Source organism: Dipodomys ordii, unplaced genomic scaffold, assembly GCF_000151885.1.
Source record: "Dipodomys ordii isolate 6190 unplaced genomic scaffold, Dord_2.0 Scaffold10, whole genome shotgun sequence".
Lineage (NCBI taxonomy): Eukaryota > Metazoa > Chordata > Mammalia > Rodentia > Heteromyidae > Dipodomys > Dipodomys ordii.
In genome coordinates, this window is record NW_012267226.1 from 6,044,408 (window position 1) to 6,069,709 (window position 25,302).

At 43.8% G+C, this 25,302-nt stretch overlaps 1 protein-coding gene across 1 annotated transcript in view; it reads right to left on the bottom strand.

Moving 5' to 3' along the window:
• Opcml (opioid binding protein/cell adhesion molecule-like) overlaps positions 1 to 16,321 on the bottom strand; it is a 1,175,213-nt gene extending 1,158,892 nt beyond the window's left edge. Inside the window, exons 1-2 of the mRNA XM_013009599.1 lie at positions 15,923 to 16,321; positions 15,785 to 15,891 (exon numbers count right to left, since the gene is read on the bottom strand). Of these exons, the coding sequence (XP_012865053.1) occupies positions 15,785 to 15,845 (61 nt within the window). The 5' untranslated portion in view covers positions 15,846 to 15,891; positions 15,923 to 16,321. The remainder of the gene's footprint in view (positions 1 to 15,784; positions 15,892 to 15,922) is intronic.
• Positions 16,322 to 25,302: the final 8,981 nt, after the last annotated feature.

Below are 25,302 nucleotides of genomic sequence, written 5' to 3' on the forward strand. Positions count from 1 at the left end.
TGTGTGTGTGTGTGTGTGTGTGTGTGTGTGTGTGTGTGTGTGTCTGTCTGTCTGTCTGTCTGTCTGTCTGTCTGTCTATCTGTCTTTTATGGGTACATGGTTTGGAGATATCTACCGGTAGGAGGAGGATGGTGTGTGTATCTGTGTGAGTAGCATGAGTACATATGTGGGCATGGGCGTGGGTGGGTACAGATTGGGAGAGCACTGTGTATATGAGTATAGGTGCCTGTACTTAATTAGCAGAGAGCATATGTATATGTTCATGGCCAAGAGGTAGGATATGTGGTGTGTGTATATGTGTATGGATGTTGTGTCTAGGGAGTGTATATAACTGTGTGTGAGGGTGGGGGTGTTGGTACAATGCAAGGATAGAAGACATGCAGCTATGCTTTGCACACAGGGCTGGACCAGGGCGGGTATTCTAGGAAGCCTGCCCTCATCTCCACATAGTAGGTGCTCAGCTGTTTCTTTGTCAAAATGACCTGTTGAATTCTATCCAGGCTCCTTACTGGCCGATTGCTCTTTACCTGTCTTGGTTCTACAGCTCCTTTGCTTGGTAGCCTGAAGCTTTACCCCTCAGTCTTTGTATACATTAAGAACCCCTAATCCTCAAACCATCTGAAGCATCTGAAGTGCTGCTGACAATGACATTTCAAGTGGAAAATTCTATAGTTGACCTCCTGTATCAGATCTCCATCAAAAGAGAGGTATTGTATAAAATTATCTCGACTATGTCTAAAATGCATATGTAAGACATAAATGAATTCTGTGTTTAGATTTGGATCCTGTCTCTATGAAATCTCATTATGTGTATATAAATCTTCCAACATCTCAAACAAAGCTGAAACCTGAAATGCTTCCGGTCCTGCACATTTTGGATACAGAATTCTCAACTGATTTTTTTGGCTCCCAGAAGTCCCCATTGCACTTTCTCCCAAATTTCTTTCTGCTCTAGAAGTTGTTGCTTTCTTCCATCCACCACCAAAAATGTTCAGTACAACACACACACACACACACACACACACATACACAAATACATAATGACAAGGAATATTGAGAGAATAATTACAAGGTTTCTTACATACTAATTTATTTGTGCAAAATAAAAGCCTAACCACAGACCAGAGAGAGAGACAGAGAGACAGAGAGAGACAGACAGAGAGACAGGTAAACTAAAAGGTTTTCTTTCTACTGAGAAGCCTGTGGTGTCCCTCTATTTCCACTTGGCATCACTAAGATGTAGCAGCATAGAATAGTTATGAAGAAATGAAAATAAAGAAGAATGGAGAATATAAGATGGTTTTAAAGAGTGTGGGATGGGAAGCTACATCTCCTTTAATTTCTCCAGTCCTCCCTGCTCTGAACTCTCTTCCATTGCTCCCGAAATCACAGCACAAACTCTTACTTTGTTACCAAAAACCCTCTTGCCTTTCCAGGCACAAAGATTCCAGCGGTGTTTCTCTAAGACTAATGGGGGTAGAAATGTCAGTGATTTGTCTGCACCTCTCATCTGCAGTCAGATGTGCCTGCCAGACAAACCAGACTTCAATCAACCAGGCTCAGTGATGTCTGATGGGCTTCCAGAAACATCCACAATGCCTATGCGTCTTGGTCACATTGACACAGCTTCATATCTACATAAGTGAGACCCAGAGATGGGGTCAGTGGTCTGGGGCCAAACAGTTCAAAAACAAAGCTAATGGTGCAACCTTCCATCTCTGAGATTCTTCCTATCTCCAGCTAGGCGCAGAGACCTCTGTGGAGACTGAAATAGGTGGCTAGAACACCTCCTACCCTATGCCAAGTAAGACAAAACTTGACATGTAGTTAAGGTGTAAGAAACTCTACTGACCTCTGGAAACCCATACTAGGCTCCAGGATTACAGGCCCTAGCTGCCAGGACTGTCCTGTGATAGACTTTTACCATATTCAATGTGCTGAGTCCATGCTTAGCCTCCACAGTCTTTTCAGAATCAGCAGTCAGGTCACCATCTCTACCATAGCAGTGTCTCTCAGGCTAACAGGAAGCTGAGCATGTTGAATCAGGGCAGCATACAAGACAGATATGCAACCCCAGAAACTGCCCTTTCTGCTATGCAAGCATACTGGAATCCATCATTCTAATTTTGGACTCAGTCCAGAATAAACCAAAAGCACTCACAGGCCCGAGGTGCAGTAGTTTCCCATAGGTCCAGGCAACATGGAATTTAAGCTCTAGAGACTCTTAAATGAGTCCATGTGGGTAGGAACTAGCTCCAATCCTCTTTAGCCTGTGCTCAGGAGAGACTAAGAGGGATCTCTCTTTTCATGTTGTAATTCTGCTTCTAGCAGTGATGGTGAGAGGGAGGAGCTCTGTGCCCAAAGACCCAGGCTGCACTTCCAGCCTGGGGCTCAGCATTGGAGCCTTCCTCCTCCTATTCCAGGCTTCTCTCATCACAACTCAAATAGGAGAACTCTTAGCTAGGAAAGTGGAAGCCACTTTCCAGAGCTGTCCCCAGGAAATGAAGCAAAACCAAACATTGCTGCATCCCTAAATAGGCTTGCTGCTCACACAGAGTATGTGCTATCGTGCCAGAAACACAGCATGCCAGAGAAAGAAAGAAAGTCTCGGAGATGGAAAAAGATGGCCAACTAATAGTGGCCTGCATCAGAGAGGCGGTAAGAATTGGCAACCTGACAGTTAGACCTGGGGCATTTTATACTTCTCTGAGGATCTTTGGGGCCACTCCAGAATTATGAACCTTGGAGGAATTGTACTCCTTACTCAAAGCCACCAGGAATAAAAGTAAAGAGAATGACCAAAGCCCCTAAGAAGGGCTCACTACATGGATGTTCCCACAAGATAGCCACACAGGTTTAAAAATAAAGTAAGCCAGGTAACTGTGGCTCATACCCATGAATCCTAGCGCCTCGGGAGACTGAAATCTGAGAATTACAGTTCAAAGCTGGCCCAGGCAGCAAAGTTCATTAAACTCTTATCTCTAATTAACCACCAAAAAGCCAGAAGTGGAGCTGTGTTCAAATGGTAGGGCGCTAGCTATAATGAAATAAAGTTCAGAGACAAGGTCCAGGCCCTGATTTCAAGCCCCAAGACCTATACAAAATAAAATAATAAAATAAAATATAAAGTAAGCCAGGTGCCAGTGGCTCACATCTATAATCCTAGCTACTCAAGAGGTTATAATCTAAGGATTGAGATTTAAAACCAGCTCAAAAGGCAGATACAGAACATTCCTTGGCACTGTGTAAGAGCCAACTTTTATCTCCAATTAACCAACAACAAGCCAGAAGTGGATCTGTGGCTCATGTGGTAGACAGTGTGCCTGGACTTCTAAGGGACAGCACCCAGGCCCTGAGTTCAAGCCCCAGTGCCAACACAAAATAAAGCTTAAGTAATAAATAAATGAAGTCATAAACTAATAAATTAAGTCATAAACAGTAATAAATTTAAGTATCTAAGTAAAGGAAAGGAGAAACAGCAGTCAGGTCATAGGAATCAGCAGCCCAGTTTTCACAAACATCATAGCTCTTGTTAGGCAGTGGCCAACTACTCCCAGGACTCCAGGAGATCCTACTGGGGAAAAATGCAAAATCCAGAGAGTAATTTCCATCATCCTTCCCTGTCTGGGCTTCACCCAAAGAGGCACCCATTCAAATGCCAAGTAAGACTGGGAATTCTCCTCTCCATGGGATAAAGCCAGGGGGGGCCCCAAGGAAACTCCAGCTTCTTTTGGAGCCTGTAAGCTGATGGGCTATTTCCATCTGCCATGTTCTGTCTTCCAGCAGTCTCCTCCTCTCTTTGAAGATACAGGAAATTCCTTGGCACTGTGGAAGAGCCAAGTTGGCTTGTTCAGAGACGCCCAAGGCTTCTCAGGCCTGTGTTTCTAAGAATGAGAAGCCCCCCCCCCAAGTGCTTGTCTTCACCATGGCCATGATTCAGCCATCTTCCCATCTGATTGTAACTGCTTCTCATTCTGTATTTTCCTACTGGGTCATTTGGAGCTAGCACTCTAATTGTGTCCTTGACCATGAAGCTTGTGAAGGAAGGCTTCTTCTAGTTCCTTTGCTTGCTGGCATGTAGAACAGTTATAATGTATATGTATGCGATCAGAACACTGCTGAGCATCATGGACAGGGGATCCATGGTATTCTCAGAATGGATTTTCCTTTGGCTTCATGCAGATCCAAACCCATAGAGGTATTTAAAAAGAGATAGTCTGATGTGGTGGTGATACAAGCAGACATTTTTAAGATGTGTAGACCAAACAAGTTGACATATACCTGGCATCTGAGATTTTACTACACTGAGCCAATGCTCCCTAATATCAAAGGTCATTTGAGCATATACTACTTCAGAGCAAAGGTCATTTGAGGTATGGAAATGCCTCCGAAAGGGACAAGGCTACTGCTTTGCTTCCTGACCCCACGCCTTAATCTTTGTGTTTTCTTCCATGGAGTTATCCTGTTCCAAAATGTTCTTTGTGCTAGAAGTGAAAGTCAGCAAAACAGACTAGCAGCTACAGTTATAGCCTCTTGACAACAGACTATCAGATTGAGAGGCAAAGTTCACTTTCTGTCTTTTACTATGATATTGAAATGATTCTAGACAGGTCAGTTTAAAAAAAAAGAAAAGAAAAAGAAAAACCTATATTCAAAAGTGGCTTTTCTGGGGACTTGTGGCTCACACCTGTAATCCTAGCTATTCAATAGGCTAAGATCATAGTTTCAAGACAGTTGGTCTGAAAAGTGCATAAGATTTTTATATTTAATTAACTAGAAAAAAGGCTAAAATCAGTACTATGGCTCAAGTGGTAGAGAAGCATCCTTGAGCAAAAGAAAAAAAAAAGGAAAAGGAAAAAGATCAGGGAGAGCACCTAGGTCCTCTGAGTTCAAATCTCAGTATCAGCACTAAATAAGGAAAGAAAGAAAGAAAGAAAGAAAGAAAGAAAGAAAGAAAGAAAGAAAGAAAGAAAGAAAAAGTAGCCTCAGTCACCATCTGACTACATGATTTTATCTCATCTATAAAATGAGATGGAAAGACTAAACAATCTGCAAGACCTCTTTCACTTCCAAAATCCTCTACATAAATGATGCCAATTGAAAAAGGATTGCAGGAAGCCACAGACATCCATCTCTGTACAGAGGACCCCAGGCCCTAGGTGGAGCACAGAAAGGGTCACACATGCTTGGGTATCATTACAGTATTTATGAATGAACATTGGTTGTACTCAGAATCTTAAGGGTATAATCCAAGTTTCTCTAGAAGGAAGAATCTAAGAAGATAATACGACTGCCTCTCTTTGCAATTATTCTGTGATTCTGGAGATTTGAACTGAGAATCTTGAGCATACCAGGCATGATTTCTCCTTTTAGTTATTTTATGGGGTAAGGTCTGGAGTTTTGAACTGGGGCTAGCTTCAGATCACAATCCTTCAAGACTCTCATGTAGCTAGGATCACAGGCGTAAATCATCAACACCTGGTTATTTATTGAGATGGAGGAGAGTTCACCAACTCTTTGCCTAGGCTAACGTGGAACTATTATCTTCCTAATCTTTACCTCCCAAGTAGCTGGTATTACAGATGAGAGCCCATGCACCTGCCCCACCCCTCAAAATCTTGTATAATGGACAAGAAAGTTCAGTGTTACAATGTTGAGCTCCTTCACTAGACCCTGCCACTTAAAGGACTGAACTTCCAGAAAGGGTGGAATTTCCAAAAGTAACTTACTCTTTGTTCTAAAGCAAAGCAAGATAACGTGTCAGCCTGAGAGACAGCTTACCTACAGGACTATGAGAGCAAACAATCGACTCAGCACTCCCCAGGGCTCTCAGTGTTAACTGTGGGCTTATTTCAAGTTCAGATTCTGCAGCCTTTATAATCACCCACGACATTCCCTTAAAGACTCTCAAGTTCATTCTCATCCCTCCATTCCATCCACCACTTCTAATGTCTAAGACAGGGTCATTTCCCATCAGAGGTGAGCAGCAACTTCCCCACTGGCTTAACCCTTCTGGTTTGTTTGTCACAAATCCATACTGTAATCTGCAACAAGAATGTGATTCAAAAATGCAAGCCAGGATCTTCACCCCACCCTGTGCATCACATCCACAGTGTTCTGTCACCTCCAGAATAACAATGACTGTCAGAAACTGACTATCTGCTGACTCCCAGGCAGCCTGTGCAGATGGGACAATGCAGTCTTAGGTTTCCTGCTGCAGGTCCCTCAGAGATCCAGTTCATGCTACCAATGCCCCCTTGCCTCCCAACTAACTGAAAGGAGATCATCTGCATATCTCATCTTCCAAGGCTCTGCTCAACTGCCACTTTCAAAAGGAAGCCTTCACTAGTCTCCCTGTAAAGATCCAGCCCTCCTTGTAGTGAATCATAGAACCACACACGTCCCATTCTTGGTCTTCACAAAGCTGTGGTTTCACAACCATATCAGTGACAGGTTGCTGTCTGTCAGTCTCTCTCACTAGATCCCAACTTCAACAAGAACAGAGACCATAATGAGAGAGAGCTGGAGGGAGGGGGGAGGAGGAGATACTAGGGATAGAACTCAGGATCTCATGGCTGTTAGGCAAGGCCTCAAAATTTGGCTTGACCAATTTCCTTAGTTTAGGCATTGCCTTTCTAGTGCCTAGCATAACATGTCAATGTGCTTAGTCCTGTAGAACATTCACAGACAGATAAGGCAACATCACTGACACCTAGAATCCCTCAGCCATGGCACAGCAACTCTGAAATAGACTAGACTATGAAAAAGTGACTGGAAAGCCAGGCACTGGCAGTTCATGGCCGTAATCCTAACTACTCAGGAGCCTGGGATCTGAGGATCCTGGTTCAAAGCCAGCCCAGGGAGACAAAACTGTGAGACACTTATCTCCAATTAACCAGCAAAACCTGGAAGTAGAGATATGGCTTAAGTGTTATAATGTCAGCCTTGAGTAAAAAAGCTAATCAAATGTACAAGACCTTGAGTTTAAGCCCCATCACCAACATACATACATACACACACACAAACTCACATACACACACATGCACATACACACACACACACACACACACACACACACACACACAGAGGGAGGGAGAGAGAGGGAGTGTGTGTGTGAGAGAGAGACAAGAAGAGAAAGAGAGTAATTAATCTCAACAAATAATTCAGCCCTTGTCATAGCTCCTCTCCTTTGCTCAGGTTCTTTTTACTTTCCAAAGAAACATCAACCTGTTTAAGTATATTGGCCACTCCTATACCCTTTGCATTTTCTTATCCATAAGCCAGAATGCTTGATTGTGTTACTATAGTTCCTACTTAGTGACACCCTGGCCATGACTCTAAATTTCAAATAACTGCAACCACTTTCACAGACACCCTGATTAAATGTGCTGAGTAATTGTAGTTTGTATTAAACCAATAACCCACATTAGAGCCCACATCTGTGTTTACAGAAAGACTAGCATTCTCAGGCGTGCCTGCCGCAATGTGTGATATGAGATCCAAAACTCCGTGCTGCAGCCCTGAGCTGCTGTGTGGGTTCCGAGCTGGTGTTTACTGACAAGCATGAACTCTAGATGAATGATCCTGCTTAGCATTCCTAGAACAGTTCCATTTCCCACTAGCAAAGCCTGGTCCCATGCTGGTCCTCACTGTGCCCATGGGTAACCTTCTGTGCAGGTCACCCAGGGCCTGGGCTGCTTTTGAGGAGTAAGTGGAATGGAGTAAGGGTTAAAGCAGAACAAGCTGACAGTATTTGTGCGACCTTGGCCGCTGACTTGTTCACTTGTCCATCCATCTATCCATCCATCCATCCATCCATCCATTAATTCAACACACACTCTCTAAGCATTATTCTCTGTCACTGTGCTAGGCACTGAGAATACACTGGAGAGGAAAATGGAAGCAGCCTTTATGGACCATGGTGTTTACAATGTTAAGGGAAATATGAAACCAAGAATTACAGTGTTGAAGAGAAAGAGAAGCCTGGTACCAAAGATTCACATAATAAACAAGGAGGTCTGGGTTAAAGCTTCAAGAAGATTCTACCAGAAAAGTAATATTTAGGCCCTGTCGTGCAGGAACACCTGAAGATATTTAAGAAGATCCTAATTTAAGCTGGGTGCTGGTGGCTCACACCTGTAACCCTAGCTACTCAGGAGACTGAGATCTGAGGATGAAAGCTCAAAGCTAGCCCGGGCAGGAGAGTCTGTGAGATTCATCTCCAATTAACCACTAAAAGGCAGAAGTAGAGTTGCGACTCAAGTGACAGATCACTAGCTTTGAAAGAAAAAAAGCTAAAGGACAGTGTCCAGGCACTGAATTCAAGCTCCAATATTGGCCCAAAGAACACAAAAAGAAAGATCAGAATTTGTATGCTCAGGTAAAAGTTTGGAAGAAGGAAAGATGGGGCTTTTCTGAGAAGCTACGTTTGTGCAGAGTAACCGAAGCCAAGAGCTAGAAGGGTAGAGAGGACCCAGATGATGCTATATGGTATGCAAACCAAGGCATAGCATTATGAATATTTTTAATTCTATTCTAACTCAACTGGAAGTCTATACAAGCAAATGCAATCTCAGTCCCTTGGTGAAGAACAGAAAGGTAGATTTTCTAGGTGGATGAACCATTTCTCATTAGCAAACTGTCAAGCATTATATAAAACAGCACTTGTAAATTCCTCAGAAATAAAGATTCAAGAATGACTGATCAGGCCATTTCAGGCTCTAGTCCTTGAAGTATCCAGTCTGCTCCACATTGCATTTCAGTGTAGGAATCCAATGTCACTTACCATTTCCTATGGACATGAAAGCAGGCATTGTAATCAATGGCCTACGTCCTGATGCATCGATTCATCTTGGCCTTTCCAGGGGTCTCACAGTACAGTGTCTCTGCTTATTAAAGGGATTGTGCCTGCATCATAATGATAATGCTTTGTACTTCTCCAGCACATTGCCCAGAGGTGTCTTAGAGCATTTTGCAAGCATTTAATTAAGTTGGTATAGTGGCTGCAGGGAAGTCCTAGACTTGAAGTACCCCAAAGATCTGGGTGGGAGGGAAAGTCGGAGTACAAGCACTGCCTCTTGAACCTATCCAGACCCTGGTAGGGAGCCCGCATGCTGCTGCCAGTAGAAAGCAGTCTCTTGTATATCACAATGGTTGACACAGGCTCCTGATATGTGTGCCCACAGGAAAATCACCAAACCTGGAGGTCACAAGTGAAGTTTTAAAGAGACAAAGAGGAAGCACAAGGCCCAGTTTGTTTTCCACAAGGACTTGGGGATATGATTTTTGAAAGTACCATAAACAATGACTCAGAAGTGGGAATACCTGCATGCATGTGTGTGCATGTGTGCACATGCGCACATACACTAGTGCCTGTCTGTGTTCCTGTGCAAGCCCCTACAGGAGTGCCTGAGTGAGTGTGAGCATGTACATGAGTGTACATGCATGTGTGAGTATGTGCGTGAACATGTGGTGCACGTACACATAAGGAAGGGTTGAATCCATGATTGCCAGAGGATGATGAGGATGAGAAGAGGAAGTGTGTGTTTACACACCTACAGGAAGGGAATGGTCAGCACATTGTCTTCTAGTTTATCTCTATGTGAACTCTTCTCAGAGCTACTTTAAATCTTTCACTGAGTCCTATCCCCTCATCCCAACCCTAACCCATGTTTTTTTAAAATTTATTTATTTTTATTTTTTTACCGGTCGTGGGGCTTGAACTCTGGGCCTGGGCGCTATCCCTCAGCTCTTCAGCTCAAGACTAGCGCCCTACATCTTGAGCCACAGCACCACTTCTGGCTTTTTCTGCTTATGTGGTATTGAGGAATTGAACCCAGGGACTCATGCATACAAGGCAAGCACTCTACCACTGAGCCACCTTCCCAGCCCCCTAACCCATCTTGAATGAACAGTGTAGAAATGTGACCACCACCATCACCAAGGAAGACCCTAACAAGGCTTTAAAACAAGAGCAAATTCTAAGTCTCCATCTCCTACCTATAGCATATCTAGGGCAATAGGGACAACCTAAAGTTTGTCTGAAGGATCAGGGTCAGGAGTAGAAGTGGGAGAACACAGCACAGCTGCCTTAAGGTGAGACCAGCCTGCCCAGGCTCTCTGTCTGGAAGGTGCCAGCTAACATCTCGAGGTGCTAATGTCCTCTGCTCCTGATAGTCTGGCTTGTCAGCAGCTATGGACCATCTGTGGCCCGACACTTGAGTTCAGTGACAGGAAGAGCCTCAGGCAGCTGTGAATGTATGGCAGGTGTCCATTTATACAGACACAATTTCAGCCTGATAGGCCCCATCCAAGATCAGCCCAAAGGCCAAAGACAATCACAAGCACATGAAGCATTTAGACAAGACTCCTTAAATTCCATCTAAGAATAATGTCCAGATCTATGTCCCTTGCACCCTGCCAAATACTGGACCCCACTGCATGTTATGACCAAAAGGGTCATGTCTGCTGCCCTTGTTTTTAGAGAGCGGAAGTCAAAGTCTAGGAAGTTCAAAGTCAGCTGGGTATCATACCAAGGGGTAAGAGCCTTATTACTAGAAGACTAGGGCACATTTTGGGCTATAATGTTCTATTGGCTATATAGAAGCATTCACAGCTGGAGCCCATTCTTCAGACTGATAAACTGAGACTCTGAAAATGCCAACCAATAAAACCTCGAAACTACTTCTAATTAAATGTCAGCTCTCAGCTCTCAGTATGCTCAGAGACCCAAATGGGTGCCCATCTCGTGGGAGACACGCACTGTGCCATGAAGAGCTGATACAGGTCTGAAACTCTGAATACAACGATAAGGCAAAGAAGACCTGGAGCTGAGCTGGTAGACAACACGGACAAGTGTTGGCTGCTTAGGGAGTCTTCTGGAATGTTCCCGGCTATAGAAATATGTCTTCGGGTGCTCAGACATGGAAGACAGTGCAAGGCAGACAAGACTGGAGCAGCTCAGGAGATCTCTGATTAATCTCAGATTGAGTAATGCTGGCCAGCTCCAGGCGATGGGAAAGGCAGTCGACACCTGTCTCCTTTGCAGTGGCTGCTATTGCCATGGGCCAGTGCTGAATGCCAACAGGATATGGTCTGACCTTATTAACATGTCAATCATTTTAAGGGATTGGAGGGCCACATGATAGCTGGAAGGACATGAATCTACAATTGGTAAAAGGACGGTGAAATCTTATTTATAACCAGATGCCTGGTCCTTGTCTTATCTGTTTCTCAGTAAATCTGGGGCTCAGATTTCCCTACTTCATCTCTCCTGAATAGCTGAAACCCTTAGCAAGATTCTCAAGAATGTGCTGGGGTAGGGATGGGGGGAGAAATGGGAAAAGAATTCACTAACCTTGGTTATAAAACCTTCCCCTAGAGGTCTCATCTAGAAGCCAAGCATCCCAGCCTAACAACCCAACACACACTTCACCAAAGGAAAATGCAGGATAGTGCATGCGAGAAAGAAGAATCCTAAACCTCAGAGAATTTTCTAGCCAAGCCCAGGGCTCAGGCAAAAGCCTATTTAAGATGTGCGAAGACCCAGCCTTGCAGATTTGTGCACAAGGAAGACCCTGCTCAGTTCAGAGAGGGCAGGTAAAACTTTCTCCCAGCCACTTCCCTACTTAGAACACAGCAGGGAAAACACAAGCAGGATGGGCTATGGAGAAGCACACAAATGCAAGCAAAGACCTAACCTAGAGAGAAGCTGCCTTCTAGACTAGGCATCTAGTCAAGGACTAGTTTCCAGCCAGCTATAGGTCCCACTGTGAGATCTGGGCCTTGACTTCTGAACAGTAATATCACCAATTCATCCTTGTCCTGCCAGGGGCACAGTGCCCTTTCTCAGAGCTAAAGCAGAGGGGAAAAGACAAACAGGAGAAATGGGTTTCTACTCAAACTGCAGATAAAATTATCTGAAAGACATCAAGAAATTCTGAGATATTTGTTACTTCACATTTTAATCTCACTCTGCTAACACTCCACCCCCCACATCTCCCCCACCCCACATCAATCATTCTGAGGCAAATGCCCAGCAGCCTTCACTTTCTGCATCTACTTCCACAAAGGCTCTCAGGAAGTAGATAGAGCTCACTGGCAGAGCACTCCCCCAGCAAGGACCAGCATACACACACACACACACACACACACGCACACACACACACAAACACACACATAAACACATATGGATTCATGCACATAAACATTCACACTTGGAAAATGAGGAGGAAGAAGAGGAAAACTTTGAAAAAGGAGGAAGGCAAAAGAAAAATGAGGGCGATAGAAACTTCCAGCATAATCTTTTCTTTCCTCTTTCCTAAAACAACAAACTCAGGATGCCCAGCATCTCAGAAATGACAAAAGTGTCACTTAAGTGGGTGTAGACTCAACAGTCTCTATTTGCAACTGTCTTGCATTCTGGAGATTCTGCCTAGAAAAGCAATTTATGACCATCAGTCTCCCCCTGGAAGGTTCCAGGTGACAGAAGCATTAACCTTACAATTATTCTGGGGTAGAAACATGTTTTCACCAAGTAATAGAAAGCTTCAGAATGAAATGGCGTGGAGGCCTAACCAGGTCGAGGGTTCCTTATTACATTAGCCTCTGTCTTTAGATGCTGGGGAAGTAAATGGCTAACAAGATGGTTTTAACCCCATGGCTTAAAAGGCATCCATTGAAACAAAGGGGCAAAAAACTGTGAAAAGAAGTCTGAAGATGAAAGAAGGAAGTGGAGGAAGTGAGACAGGAGAAGAGGCAGCCACACTTAGCAGGTCTAGGAACTTTCCGATACAGCTCCATTTCCAGCAGGAAGTCTTTGGGAAGGGCCACTTCCTGCACTCCACTTACACTGGCCAACACCAACTTTTGCTCCTCCCTGCTGCCCATCTCTTGGGGCAAGCTCCTGTCACAATACGCATAAAAAGCAGCTAGCAGACCAAGTGTGAAGAACACACAGGGCTGATGTTTTTATCCTCTGACTTGGAAGCAGATCATATGTCACCCCTGCCCCTAGGCTCAGGGTGCAGCAAGGAAGCCTGAAGGCAGGGACCACTTTCTTGCAAGCCTGGCCTCCTCCACAGACCTCTGAGTGCAGTGGAGCTGAGTGTTGGAGGGCCTGGGGTCCCCTAGAGGGAGGTTTTACCCTAGTGACAGGGTATACTGCATTGCAGCTTCAGCTTTAAGTAAGACTGGGGCTCACTCCTCCCCTTTGGGAAGTGCAATGCTCTTGTTTCTGCCGTGAGGGGCGCAGATTCACTGCCACAATCCCCTGGGGTGGAGGTCCTGATCCTTCTGCTCCTGCTTAGTCAAAGGCCAGGAGTCAGACCCAGAAGGAGGGGAGATAGACCTGGGAGGAGGGGACTCAGACCCAGGGGGAGGGGAGTCCATCCCCGGAGGAGAATCAATCTCCAGCCCCCAAGCAGTTAAAGGCCTGAGTGCCTGGGAAAGTTTTTCTCTTCACTGAGGCCCCAGCACTCACCTGGCTCCCTCTATCAGGCCCAGTTCTGTTGCCTTCCCCACCCAGTCCAGCCTAGCTGGTGTCCAGACTAAAGCCTTAGCTCCTGGAAACAGCTAAAAGAAAACAACACCCTTCCTCTACAATCGATCAACTTCTCAGCCTAAAACGAACGTCCACACCCAGGGACATGGTTAGGCAGACCTTCTCTCTGAAAAGATAAATATTTTTGAAAATTACAAAATAATTAAATATAAAAATCAATTTATTTTATTTTAAAGTTGCAAATTACATAACACTACACACTGGATTTCCTTTGGAAAAATTGAGTCCTCTCTTTTTTTTCCTCCACAATAAACTCCTATTTTTTTTCTAATTTCACATTAGCAACTTAGTAGTATTTAGGGAATTGTGTTTTAAAAACAAACAAACTAAAAGCCAAAAGGGATTCTGAATATAAAATGTAAAATGATGTGTTTTAACAATGAAAAGCAATATAAAGTTTAAGAAATGTAGCTTTGAAGTCTGTGCTATATGTATGGTTATGTAGCTCTAAGTTCATGCTTAAACCAGAATACATATCTCAATTTGGGGGGGAAATGGAAGAAATGGGGGTGGGGAAGGAAGGGAAGAGAAGGAGAGAGGGGAAGGGAGAGAAGGGAGAAGAGGGAAGAAGAGAAGGGGAAGGAAAAGAGGAGAGGGGAGGGGAGGAGGAAGGGAGAAGGAGGGGGAGGGAAAAAGAGGAAAGGGGATGGGAGGGGAAGAAAGAAAGGGGAGGGAAGGAGAGAGAAGAGAAGAAAAGAGAAGAGAAGAGAAGGGAAGGGAGGGGAGAGAAGGAGAAGGGAAGGGAGGGGAGAGAAGGAGAAGGAAAGGAAGGGATCCTGCTGGATGGGAGAGGAAGAAAGGAGAGGGGAGGAAAGGAGAGAGAGAAGTGAAGAGAAGGGAAGCAAAGGGAAGGGAAGCTGAGGGAAGGGAAAGGGAGGGGAGGGGAGGAAAAAGGGGGGAAAAGGGAGGGAAGGGAAGGGAAGGGAAGGGAAGGGAAGGGAAGGGAAGGGAAGGGAAAGGAAGGGAAGGGAAGGGAAGGGAAAGGAAGGGATCCTGCCCAGGCTGGGCTGGGGTTTAAGTAAGGCAACCCCTGGACCCTCTGATGCTGTCTAAAATCTTGACAAGCATAACCCAGCCCTCTGGGCACTGTGTGAAGGATGCTTGCAGGCATTCATTGTCAGCCTGCAAAGGACTAGTGTGCAATTACCAAACCTATTAAGACGTGCTAGATTCTGCAAGCCTCTCCGAAGCTTATTTTGGGAAGACTGCAGCATCTTACCTGTACTGCTGCAGACTGGTTTCCCCCAAACAAGTCATTGCTGCTGTCAGAGGGGGCATCACATTTCAACCCTTAGATAAGGGTAGGAGAGCACGGAAGGAATCAGGCAAACCTCCCTGCAGCCAGATTGCCCAACCTTCCCTCCGTTTGGACACTGCAAACCCTCTCAAGGGAAATTCATATTTCTGGTGTGAGGAGTAGGTTGGAGAAGCTGAAAGGGGTTTTGAATTTTTGAAGGCATAATCTACCCATTTAGTGGAAGGATAAATAAAGGGCAAGAGGCAGTCCCAGGACTGTATTAAGGTAAGGAATGCTGAATGGAGGAGAAAAAGACAGAAGGAGACAGGGGCTGACTCGGGAGTAGAGGAGAGGGTTTCCAAGAAGAGAGGGATTGAGGCAAGAAAGGAAAGCATGGGAGAGACAGACAGACAGAGACAGAGGCACAGAGAGAGAAACAGACAGGGAGAGAGACAGAAAAAAAACTACAGAAGACACAGAGACATACACAATTCAGGAAAAGGAAAAAAAGAAAGAACCCAGGACTGAGCAATAAAGACACCCCATCCATTCTGCAGGTCCCAAAGGAGACACCAAAGGGGGAAAAAAGGTTTTCACCATGGAGTTTAAACCTCTTTTACCCCCTGGAGACCACAGCGGGTTCGTACCAGTTGCTACCTTGCATACAAACAGCACTGCCACACAACATAGTGCAGATCTTGAACCCAGCTCACCAGATCCCCAGAATGGAGCAAATCCCGTGCTGGGAGCATCTGCGTGCGTGTGAGCAAGCGAGAGAGCCAGCCAGCGAGTGTGTGTGCGTGTGTGCGCGCGCGTGTGTGCTGCACACAGCAAGCCTCTACCTCTTTCCAAAGCTCACATGCCTCTCACACTCCCTCTCTTCCTCCCTTCCTCCTTGCCTCTCCCTCTTTCCCCCTTCCTCTCTGCCCTCCCATCGCATGGCACTGTGGCCGAGAAGAGATGACACCCATCTCCTCCTTGGGTACCTGGAATGAAGAGCAGGGCGGTTGTGGCGGAGAAGACGATCCAGTAGGCGGGATGGTACATCGCGAAAGCCACTGCGGAGCTCCGGGTTGCCGGCTCTAGCTCCTGCCTGGTCCTGCTGCTGCCGCTGCTGCTGCTACCGCTGCTGCTGCTACCGCTGCTGCTCTACCGTGGCTGCCTTTCTCTGTGCTGAATTCTGAGCAGGTTTAAATCCAATGTTTGCAAAGGGAGGGAGAGAGCAGAAAGAGAGAGAGAGAGAGAGAGCGTGCTAGAGATGGGGAGCAAGCAGGCTCTGATTTTTTTTTCTTGCACATACACACAACTGGTAAGAATCATCAGCTTCAATCTGCACAGCACTCCAAGCAGACCTCCAAGGCACGCATTGGCTCCCCGCTGTTGAGCGACACAGGAGACTTTCCTGTTGGGAGGTTCCACTCTAAGGGGAGTTCAAACCTGCCCCCCCAACCCCGCCTTGTTCACCCTCTGACTGGAATAGAGATCAGCCGTGCCTACTGATATTCTGTGAGTGTGCCAGTGGGGGACTGGTGTGTGGCACACACAGCTTCTGGGTAGGCAGCCCAAGAGGGCACCATCAGTTTGAATCTCATTCCAGCAGGGCATAACCAAGACATAAAAGGTTGCTCCTTGGCAGAAATGCAACTAAAGTCCATGCCAATTCTTTTATCATTCCTTGTCTATAGGAAAGAACACAACCAGAGCTGCAACCCAAGGGGTGCGCTCCAAAATCTCAATCTGCAACCTACTTCCCCATACTGCCATCAGAAACAGTTGGAAGCAATCTGGTTTTCCCAGCGGGAAGATAGGCATGTTAAGCTTTTATTTCTCCTTACACTGAAGACAGCAAAAGAGAATTGGCCATCTCCACGTAATTAAGGCATTCTGAAACTCTACCAAGACACTTAAACAATGTTATCTGTGTTCACAGCCCAGGCAAGGGTATTATTCAGATTATGTCTCCAGGAGGTAGAAACTTGCTGAAGTCATCCAAAACGTTCAGGATGAGAAGGTCACACGGTGATACCTGTAGCTTGCAGACTTTCTCTCTTGTCCTCACCCCTTTTCTTTCTCTTTTTTGTGTTCCATGGTCCATTTTGTCCCTTGTGGGAATGACAGTTTTTATGGACAGTATTTCTGGGTGTGAAGTGCCTCAGAGTTTTTCTCTAGGGAATATCTGGTCTAGAAAGGCCCTCCCCAGAGTGGACTGGCAAACACATCCCTGGCTAGGTGATTCCATTACTGATTCTCCTTGCACACACAACCAATGCTTCAAAAAAGAAATAGCACTAGATTGGGCACTGGTGATTCACACCTGCAAGCCTAGCTACTCAGGAGGCTGAGATCTGAGGATTGACATTCAAAGCCAACTCTTATCTCCAGTTAACTAGCCAAGAACCAGTAATAGATCTAGGGCTCAGCAGTAGAACGATATCCTTGGGGAGAAAAAGCTAAGGAAGAGTACTCAGGCCCTGAGTCCAAGCCCCAGTAGCAGCGTGCGCACATGTGCGCACACACAGGTGCACAAACACACACACACAGGTTTCTCAAAAAGAAGACTATTTCTCTTGTAAGATGCCCTCCAGAGATTCAGCAATGGCTGTGCTTTCTTCCCCACTCAATGTGTGCAAATGGACTGAGATTTGTCAGTGGCTTTCTAAGCAAGAACATTATTTTCTCCTCCCCACAGCAATTCTTAAGTGCTCTCCCACTCCAGGGTTCTGCTCCCCACTCCACTCCCTCATCCCTACCCCCCACACGCAAAGAGAAATTGTCCCTGGATTTCAGGAGACTGCAATCCAGCCAGCATCAAAGATCTGAGAAAGACAACCCAGCTAATGATCAGGATTCCAAACTAGCTTTGTCCTGCTGTGAAATTCATAGTTCCTATGAAACGTCTAACAGCTATTTGGGTATAACTGAATTCTTCCTTTTCGAGGAAAAAGGGGCCTGTTTGCTTTTAAAGAAATGGGACAATTGATTACTTTCCTTCTTATAAACTTCAGGAGTCAAGTGGAAAACACACAATGATACATGGGACATCACCAGACTCTTCTGAAGGTCTTGTTTGATATAAAGTCTTTTTCTCAGGGCTGTAAGTAGGAAGAATATGCTTTATTCCTGTCCACAAAAGGCATATGATATATCTGAAAAGGCTGGTCCAAATTAGCATATTAGTAAATGCATGCATAAGAAAGATAGTAGAGAACCTATACCTTTCAAAACATAGTCATATTTATAGAACCAATAATTGCAACCATATCCCTGGTAAGCAAACTGATCTGGGAACCCTTTTGAACAATAATAGAAATTGACAGAAGTTCAGGGGCAAATCCTTGGAAAAAACAGAGCTGTCTTGTGGTGTAGACCATAGAAGTGAGATAAATAGCTGACCGGGGGAACAATACAGGTACACAGATTCTCTGTAGGGAAAGGATGAGAGACAGAGTGAAAGAAACCTTCATTTATAGATGAGGGGGTTAGAAATTTCCTACTACTGCTGGAAAAGTGATGATTTCCTTTTAAACAGGGAGGGTGGAACACAGAGTATGGAGAGAATCAAGCAGAACATTACTATATACGTTAATAGGTACAGCCCAGGTCTGATTGTGGTGGCATCAGGAAAAGGAGGCTGTGTGTGAAGCAGAATTCGTAGGTCTCTGTGACAGATGCACCATACAAATGATAAGACAACACATGTCCACTTTTTATAGGCTAAGAGTTTTACATAGAGCATCACACTTCATCTTTAGCCTTGCCTTCTAAACCTCTAATTTAGAGAGAAGTTAAGTAATTTATCCAAGGGTCACACAACTAGTGAGTGACACCACCAAAATTCAAAACCAAGAGTATTTTTTTTCTTTTTCTGTTTTCAGTGTGAGTCATTCTCTAAAAAGAAATTGAAGCTGGTTCCCCAGACTCACACCTATCATCTTAGCTACTCAGGAGGATGAGATATGAGGATCGTAGTTCAAAGCCAGGAAAGTCTATGAGAGTCTTATCTCCAATTAACCAGCAAAAAGCTATAGGTAGAGAACCGGCTGTGAGGGGGAAAATTTTAAGGAATAATGCCGAGGCCCTGAGTTCAAGCCCCAGTACCAGCACAAAGCAGGAAAAAGAAACTAGAGCAATGAGCACTATCATAATATTGACTCTCTATAAGTCAGGTGTTGTTATTGGCCTTAAATATTTCTTATCTATCTTTTCCACAAACTGTAAAGAAAGTATTACTATACAGATAGGAGTAGTAGAAGTCATGAGATTTAAATAGAATCCTTGGAAGTAGCCCTGTGGTTCAAGTGGTAGAGTGCGCGCCTTAAGCTGAAGAGCCCAGGCCCAGAGTTCAAGCCCAATGACTGACAAAAAGAAAAAAGACAAAGACGTAGAGTCCTCAAAGCTGTGGCTTCTCAGATGTGTGGCTGGGGTTGGAGGATAGACCAGCCTTCGCCCCCTTTCCTAGCTGCTGACTACAAGAGGAAGAAAAAGAGAGGTAGGAAAGCCTGCAGAGCAAGCAGGTCCCATGGAGCACCATCTGGTTTTGCCTGAGGAACTCAGCAGTCAGTTCAGCATCCATTGAGCACTGAGCAATGAGGACTCAGAGGAGCAGAAGGAGCATGGAGCACACCACTCCCATGAACTTGTCTGCTGGTCAGCTTTCCATCATTGTTAGAAACTCCTGAGTTAATCAACCTTTCTAGAGAAAAAGTTACTGTGGGTCACAGTTTTGGAAGCTGGGGGTTCCATGACTGGCCATGCACAGTTCTTCTAGCCTAGGACACAGAGGTAGCCCATTGAGAAGATGTAGCCCAACCATACTTCTGAGGTCCAGAAACTAAAAATCAGAAGAGGAAAGAGCTGAAATCCATTATCTCCCTTCAAGACTGTGTTCTTAGTGACCCAACAACTTCTTATATCTCTTAAAGATTCCACCACCTCCCAAGAATGCACACTGAGGACCTTTTATGTATGTATGTATGTATGTATGTATGTATGTATGTATGTATGTATGTATGTATGTATGTATGTTTTTGGTGCCAGTACTGAGGGACTTGCACTTTTACTCTGGCTGGTGTTCTACCACCTGCATCATGCCACCAACCCAGCTTCCGGCCACTTAATTGGAGATAGAATCTCCCGGGACTTCTGCCAAGCCTAGCTAGATTGGCATCTACTGAGTAGCTAGAGTGACAGGTGTGAGCATCTGGTATACAGCTAGGACCAAACTTTTAACTCATAGAATTCAGAGGACACCGAGGTTCCAATCTGTAGTGGCACACCCTCTCCCCTCAGCAAACTAGTGGAGGCTGGAGTAAACCTCTTATGAACTCATCCCAGGAGCCTCATGCTCCTTTTCAGTTCTTACTATGCCTATTACTAGAATGTTCAATAGATTAAGAAATAGAGCAGCTTCTAGAAAAATGAGATCTAGTAGAAGTCTTACTCTTGCACTTTGCTTCTTTCTCTACTCCTCTCCTGGTTGTGATGTTCAGTAAATGATAGTGTTTGGTCCCATTATTTTCTTTGAGGGAGATGTTTACTTGGAAGTGAAAAAAAAAACCTAGGTGGGCTTTTTGGCTATGACATTTAATTAGCTGTGTGGCCTTATTTGCAAACATTCTTGTTTTAAAAGCCAGGCTCCAGTGGCTAACAATTATAATCTTAGACACTTGGGAGTCAAGGATCTGGAGAAGGATTGAGGCTCAAAACCAGCCTGTACAAAGCATCTTCTAGACTCCATCTTCAAAATAACCAGCCAGAGGCTAGGCTTGGAGGTGTGCATCAAGTGGTAGAGCACCAGCCCAGAAGTCAAGCCCAGCAAGCACACCAGAACATTATAAACATACCCATCCAGGCTGGGAATGGGGCTCAGTAGTAGAGCATAAACAAAGCTTTAGATTTCATTTCCTAGTAGAACAGCAATAAGAAAATTATTAAAATAAAATTAAAACATTCATTTTTTTCTACAAATCTCTTTTCTAACCCCTACACATGCCCTTTACCCCTTAATTAAATTCCCACTTAATAAACATCAATGTATATCAGCAAATAATTTATGTGTGCTTGATTTAAAAAAAGTCTTTTGTAAGGAAACACATAAATATGTATTTTCCTCGATCAATTTTTCTAGGTCTATTATATGATTAAAACATATGTCTCTTTTATTTTTTTAAAAAAAGTAGAAGAAATATATAAATGCATATTTAATCAATAGATGGCACTAACTCTGAAAAGAGATATCACGGTCTACTGGGTCTATTTAAACATCTTTTAAAAATACAAATACAAATAAAAAATGTTTCCATGCATATTTACCAGGGAGACGATTCTCTTCTCTGCAGTAAATAATATGCAATTTTATACCTTCAGTGACTCTTTTTTTCTTCTTCTACCAAGGCAAACACAATAATCAGAACTGTATTTAAATGGCAATAAGGTAGAATAACTAACCAACACTAGGTGCTTCTAGGAAGAAGCAGATTCATATCCTCCTCCACCCTGTGAAGGAAGCCCTGTCCTCTGAACCAGGGATGTGGCTAGTCAGACCCTCCCCAGGCAGCAATAGCTTCTTAGAGCTGGATAGGACAGGGGGATGTAGAGTGCAATGAGGTCCTTCCACCCAGCAGAGGAGTTTTATTCTGCTTCTTTCCATTCTAGCTACATGTCCTTGGGCAAGGATAGACTGCTTTGCTCTGATCCACAGGTTTTTTTTCTTTCTTTTGATGACAGATAACCACATAAAAGAAAAGAAAGAAAAGATTGCACTTTTTTGCATTTCATGCATTCATTCATTTGTGGAAATAAATAATTCATTAGGTACTTATATTGTTACAGGTACATCCTTACTATCTGTGATATACAAGGCATAGGAGAACCAGGCACCTGTGACTCATCCTAGCTACTCAGGAGGCTGAGATCTGAGGATCCTGGTTCAAAGCCAGCCCAGGCAGACAAATCGGACAGACTCTTATGTCCAATGAACCAGCAAAAAGCCAGAGGTATGGTTCTAGTAGAAGTAGAGAGTTCGCTTTGAGTAGGAAAAAAAAATCTAAGCAGGAACACAAGGCCCTGAGTTCAAGCCTGAATATATATATAAAAATAACAAACAAATTAATTAATTAAATTAAAAGACAGGATAAACCCAGGTGAAAATCTTCTCAAATCGTTCAGAAGACAAACATCACTGATTACATTTGTGACAAGTGACTGTAGAAAAAAAATATATATTGATTGATAAGGGAGAGGGATTCATAGTGCATATAAGGGACAGAGCTGAGGAAATAACTTCTAAATGGGGACCCAGCAGGAGTTGATAATGTGGCCAGAAGGTTGAGATATCCCTGGCAAAAAGAAGCACTCATGCAAAAGTCCCAAAGCTGGAACTTGGATTTGTGTAGACTCTAAAGCTCTTTAGTGCAATTCACATTTGTGCAACCTTTTGCTGAAATCACCCCTGTGCTCAAGAGTGTTAAGATGATGGATTGGTGTGCTTGGAGTCAGACGAAGAGACAAGAAGGATGGAATTTTAGATACTGTAACACTGGAGGCTTTTTGTTTTGTTTTTGCCTGTAAAAAGAAATCGAAGGTAGATGATAAAACACTGTAGATTAAAATCTGACTCTGCCATTTTAGCTCTAAATATTCCAAAATATACTAGAACCTCCTCGACTGTAAATGATTCTCTCAGAATGGCTAATGACTCTGGAAGGTGCATTAACTGCTTTCAACCACAAAGGTGCCACTTAGTTCAAAAGAGCAATAATACATTAAATGACTGGCTTTGGACTGGGAGAGAAAAATCTTGCATCCAAAAGCCCTCACACTTGCTTAAGATGGGTGTCTTATTTCTGGATGCAAGTCTTAATACTTCCCAAAACTCTCATTTCAATGGTCCTCAGGAAAATCTTAACAGTAAATACTAGCTGTGAGCTACCCATCCTATGCCACTTTCCCTGCTAGCTGGTTAACACATACCATGTCAACCTGCCCCGCCAATTCTTCCACAGAGTAAATGTTAGAACACACAGGACAGATGGGTTCACTAACACTTCTGAGGGCTGAGATGCTCTCAGAGATGTCTGCCTCCAAGGGTCAAATCCTTTCCATCCTACCTGAAAGGACACGAAACCACGGACTTAAAGAATATCCCCATAGCACATTTTAAAATTTGAATGTATTATAAGATTTATCAAATTACTAGGGCCAAATGCAAAGAAAAATAGTATTCCAAAGACTACATATGAGATGTGATGATATCGCTCTTAGGCTGATAGCTGTATCTCCGGCATTTGTGTAATTGTTTCTTTTTTAAAAAATGTACTTGTTCTTTTCCTATTCTTTTCTTTTCCTTCCCTTTCTTTTCTGTTCTTTATTCCTTTCTTTTTCTTTATTCTTTCTTCCTCTTGCTCCCTCCCTCCCTCTTTTCCTCCCTCCCTTCCTCCTTCCTACCTTCCTCCCTCCCTTCCCTTCCTCCTTCCTTCTTTCCTTCTTTTCTCTCCTTTTTTTCTTTCTTTCATTGTTGTTGACATTGTGATACACTCTCATGTTGCCCATGCTTGCCTTGAGTTTTTGGCCCTCTTGTCAAAGCCTCTCAAGTACTGGGAGAATAGACATAAACTACCATGCTTGGTTTCTCTTTATTGATTTAACACTTTTTTATTAATAAATTTTATTTTATTGTAAAGATGATGTACAAAAGGGTTATAGTTACACGAGTAAGGTGATGAGTACATTTCTTGTCCAGCATTGTTGACCATTCTTTGTTGGATTTAACACTTTTTTAAACTTTTTTATTTGTCAATTAAAAAGATTATCCCTTGACTCTCTACCACAGAAGATGCTGGTTAGCTACTGGGCTCCTCACCAACCCCACATCTCTCCTCTCCTCTCTCCAGTTTCCCAATATAAACAAGTCACGAGCATGAGTGCATCAGTATTCAGTTATCTGAATTGTTATGAGTCTTGGATTTGTCTTTTTTGGTGTTACATTTTGTTTCCTCTGCTTAAAAAAAAAGAAATTTTATGGGCCTATCACTAGATTTTCTCCAGCTCCCCACAGAACTCTAAAATCCCTCTCACCATAGTTGAATACACCGAGTAACTTCTCCACGGGGTTTTAAAGGCATTCCCCCAGAGAGTCCTTCCCTCCTAAGCCTTCCATCCCCAAGGGAGGCAGCTCTCATCTGAGAATGCCTTTCTAAGAGCATATGATACTCTTGTTTCTTCCTTGCTTTCTGGGTGTAGGTTTTCTTCTCTTCTGCTCTTCTTTCCTAGTGTGAATGCAAGGCATGATCTATCAGTTTGCTAACAAGGCATGAAACTGGTGTTTTGAGGAGGGACCTGTGTTTCTCACTGCCGTGATTCCCGGGATGTGCTAGCATTGTGATGACCTCAGTTCTCTGACTAGAGTGCTTAAAATTAAGTCATTCTGCTGGAAGGGGGGGGGGAGAAAACAGTTATGCAAAAGAAAGCACAGTAGAGAAAGACAGAAATATTGATTTAAAAGTGACGGTAAATGCCTGAAGAGACATGTGGAGTTGGCATTTGAGAATCTCTTGTCTTGCCTGGCACTGATGGCTGTTGCCTGTAAGCCTAGTTACTCAGGAGGCTGAGATCTGAAGATCCTGGTGCAAAACTAATTCAGGAAGATAGATCCAAGAGGTTCTTACTGCCATTTAATCATCAAAAATGCTGAAAGTGGAGGACTCAAGTGGTAGAGTGCCAGCGTTGAGTGAAAAAGCCAAGTAAGAGTGTGAAGCCCTGAATTCAAGCACCAATAGTGGCATACCCCCCCACACACACACACTAGAAATTTTGTCAGCCCAAATGGTGACAGTCTACCTGGAGACACAATGGGGGTATTTCAGGAAGTGTGACTGCTCAGAAATTGCTGTCTGCTGTCTGGGAAGCAGAGAAATCATTTGGCAAGAATTCTTACATCCACCCTCAACTCTGCCCAAAAGGACCAGAGCATGCACACATCGTATCTGCTGCAGGAGGGTGATGTCAGTCTTATGCTGTGTGCTTGTTACATTTGAAATGTCTCACAAGTGAGGTAAGGTTTGTCCTCCTGTCCTCTTCCTGCCAATTCCTGTTTGCCTACTTGCAAGTTTGCAAATGGCTAAATTTCTACCTTGCTCAACTTAGAAATAGTAGGTTGAGCTGCAAGTACAAATCTTAGGTTGACAATGAAGGGCCCCTTCTGCATTTCAAAGCTACTTCTCATTTTCTTCTAAATTTAAATGCTGCTGGATGAATGTCAGTTTTTGTTCCTTTGTATGTAAAATGGTATTATTTTCTTTCATTATACATTTAGGGTATTTTCTTTATCCATGGCTTCCCAAAATTTTGCAGAGATATTTCTTAACGTGGAAGTGTTTTTCTCTCATTGTGTCAGACACTCAATAAACTCTTTCAATGTCCTTCAAGTCTGGGAATTTTTATTTAGTTTTTGTGTTGTGTCTCTGAGATTTTTTTCTATTTTTATTTGTTCTTTGTGGGACTCTTA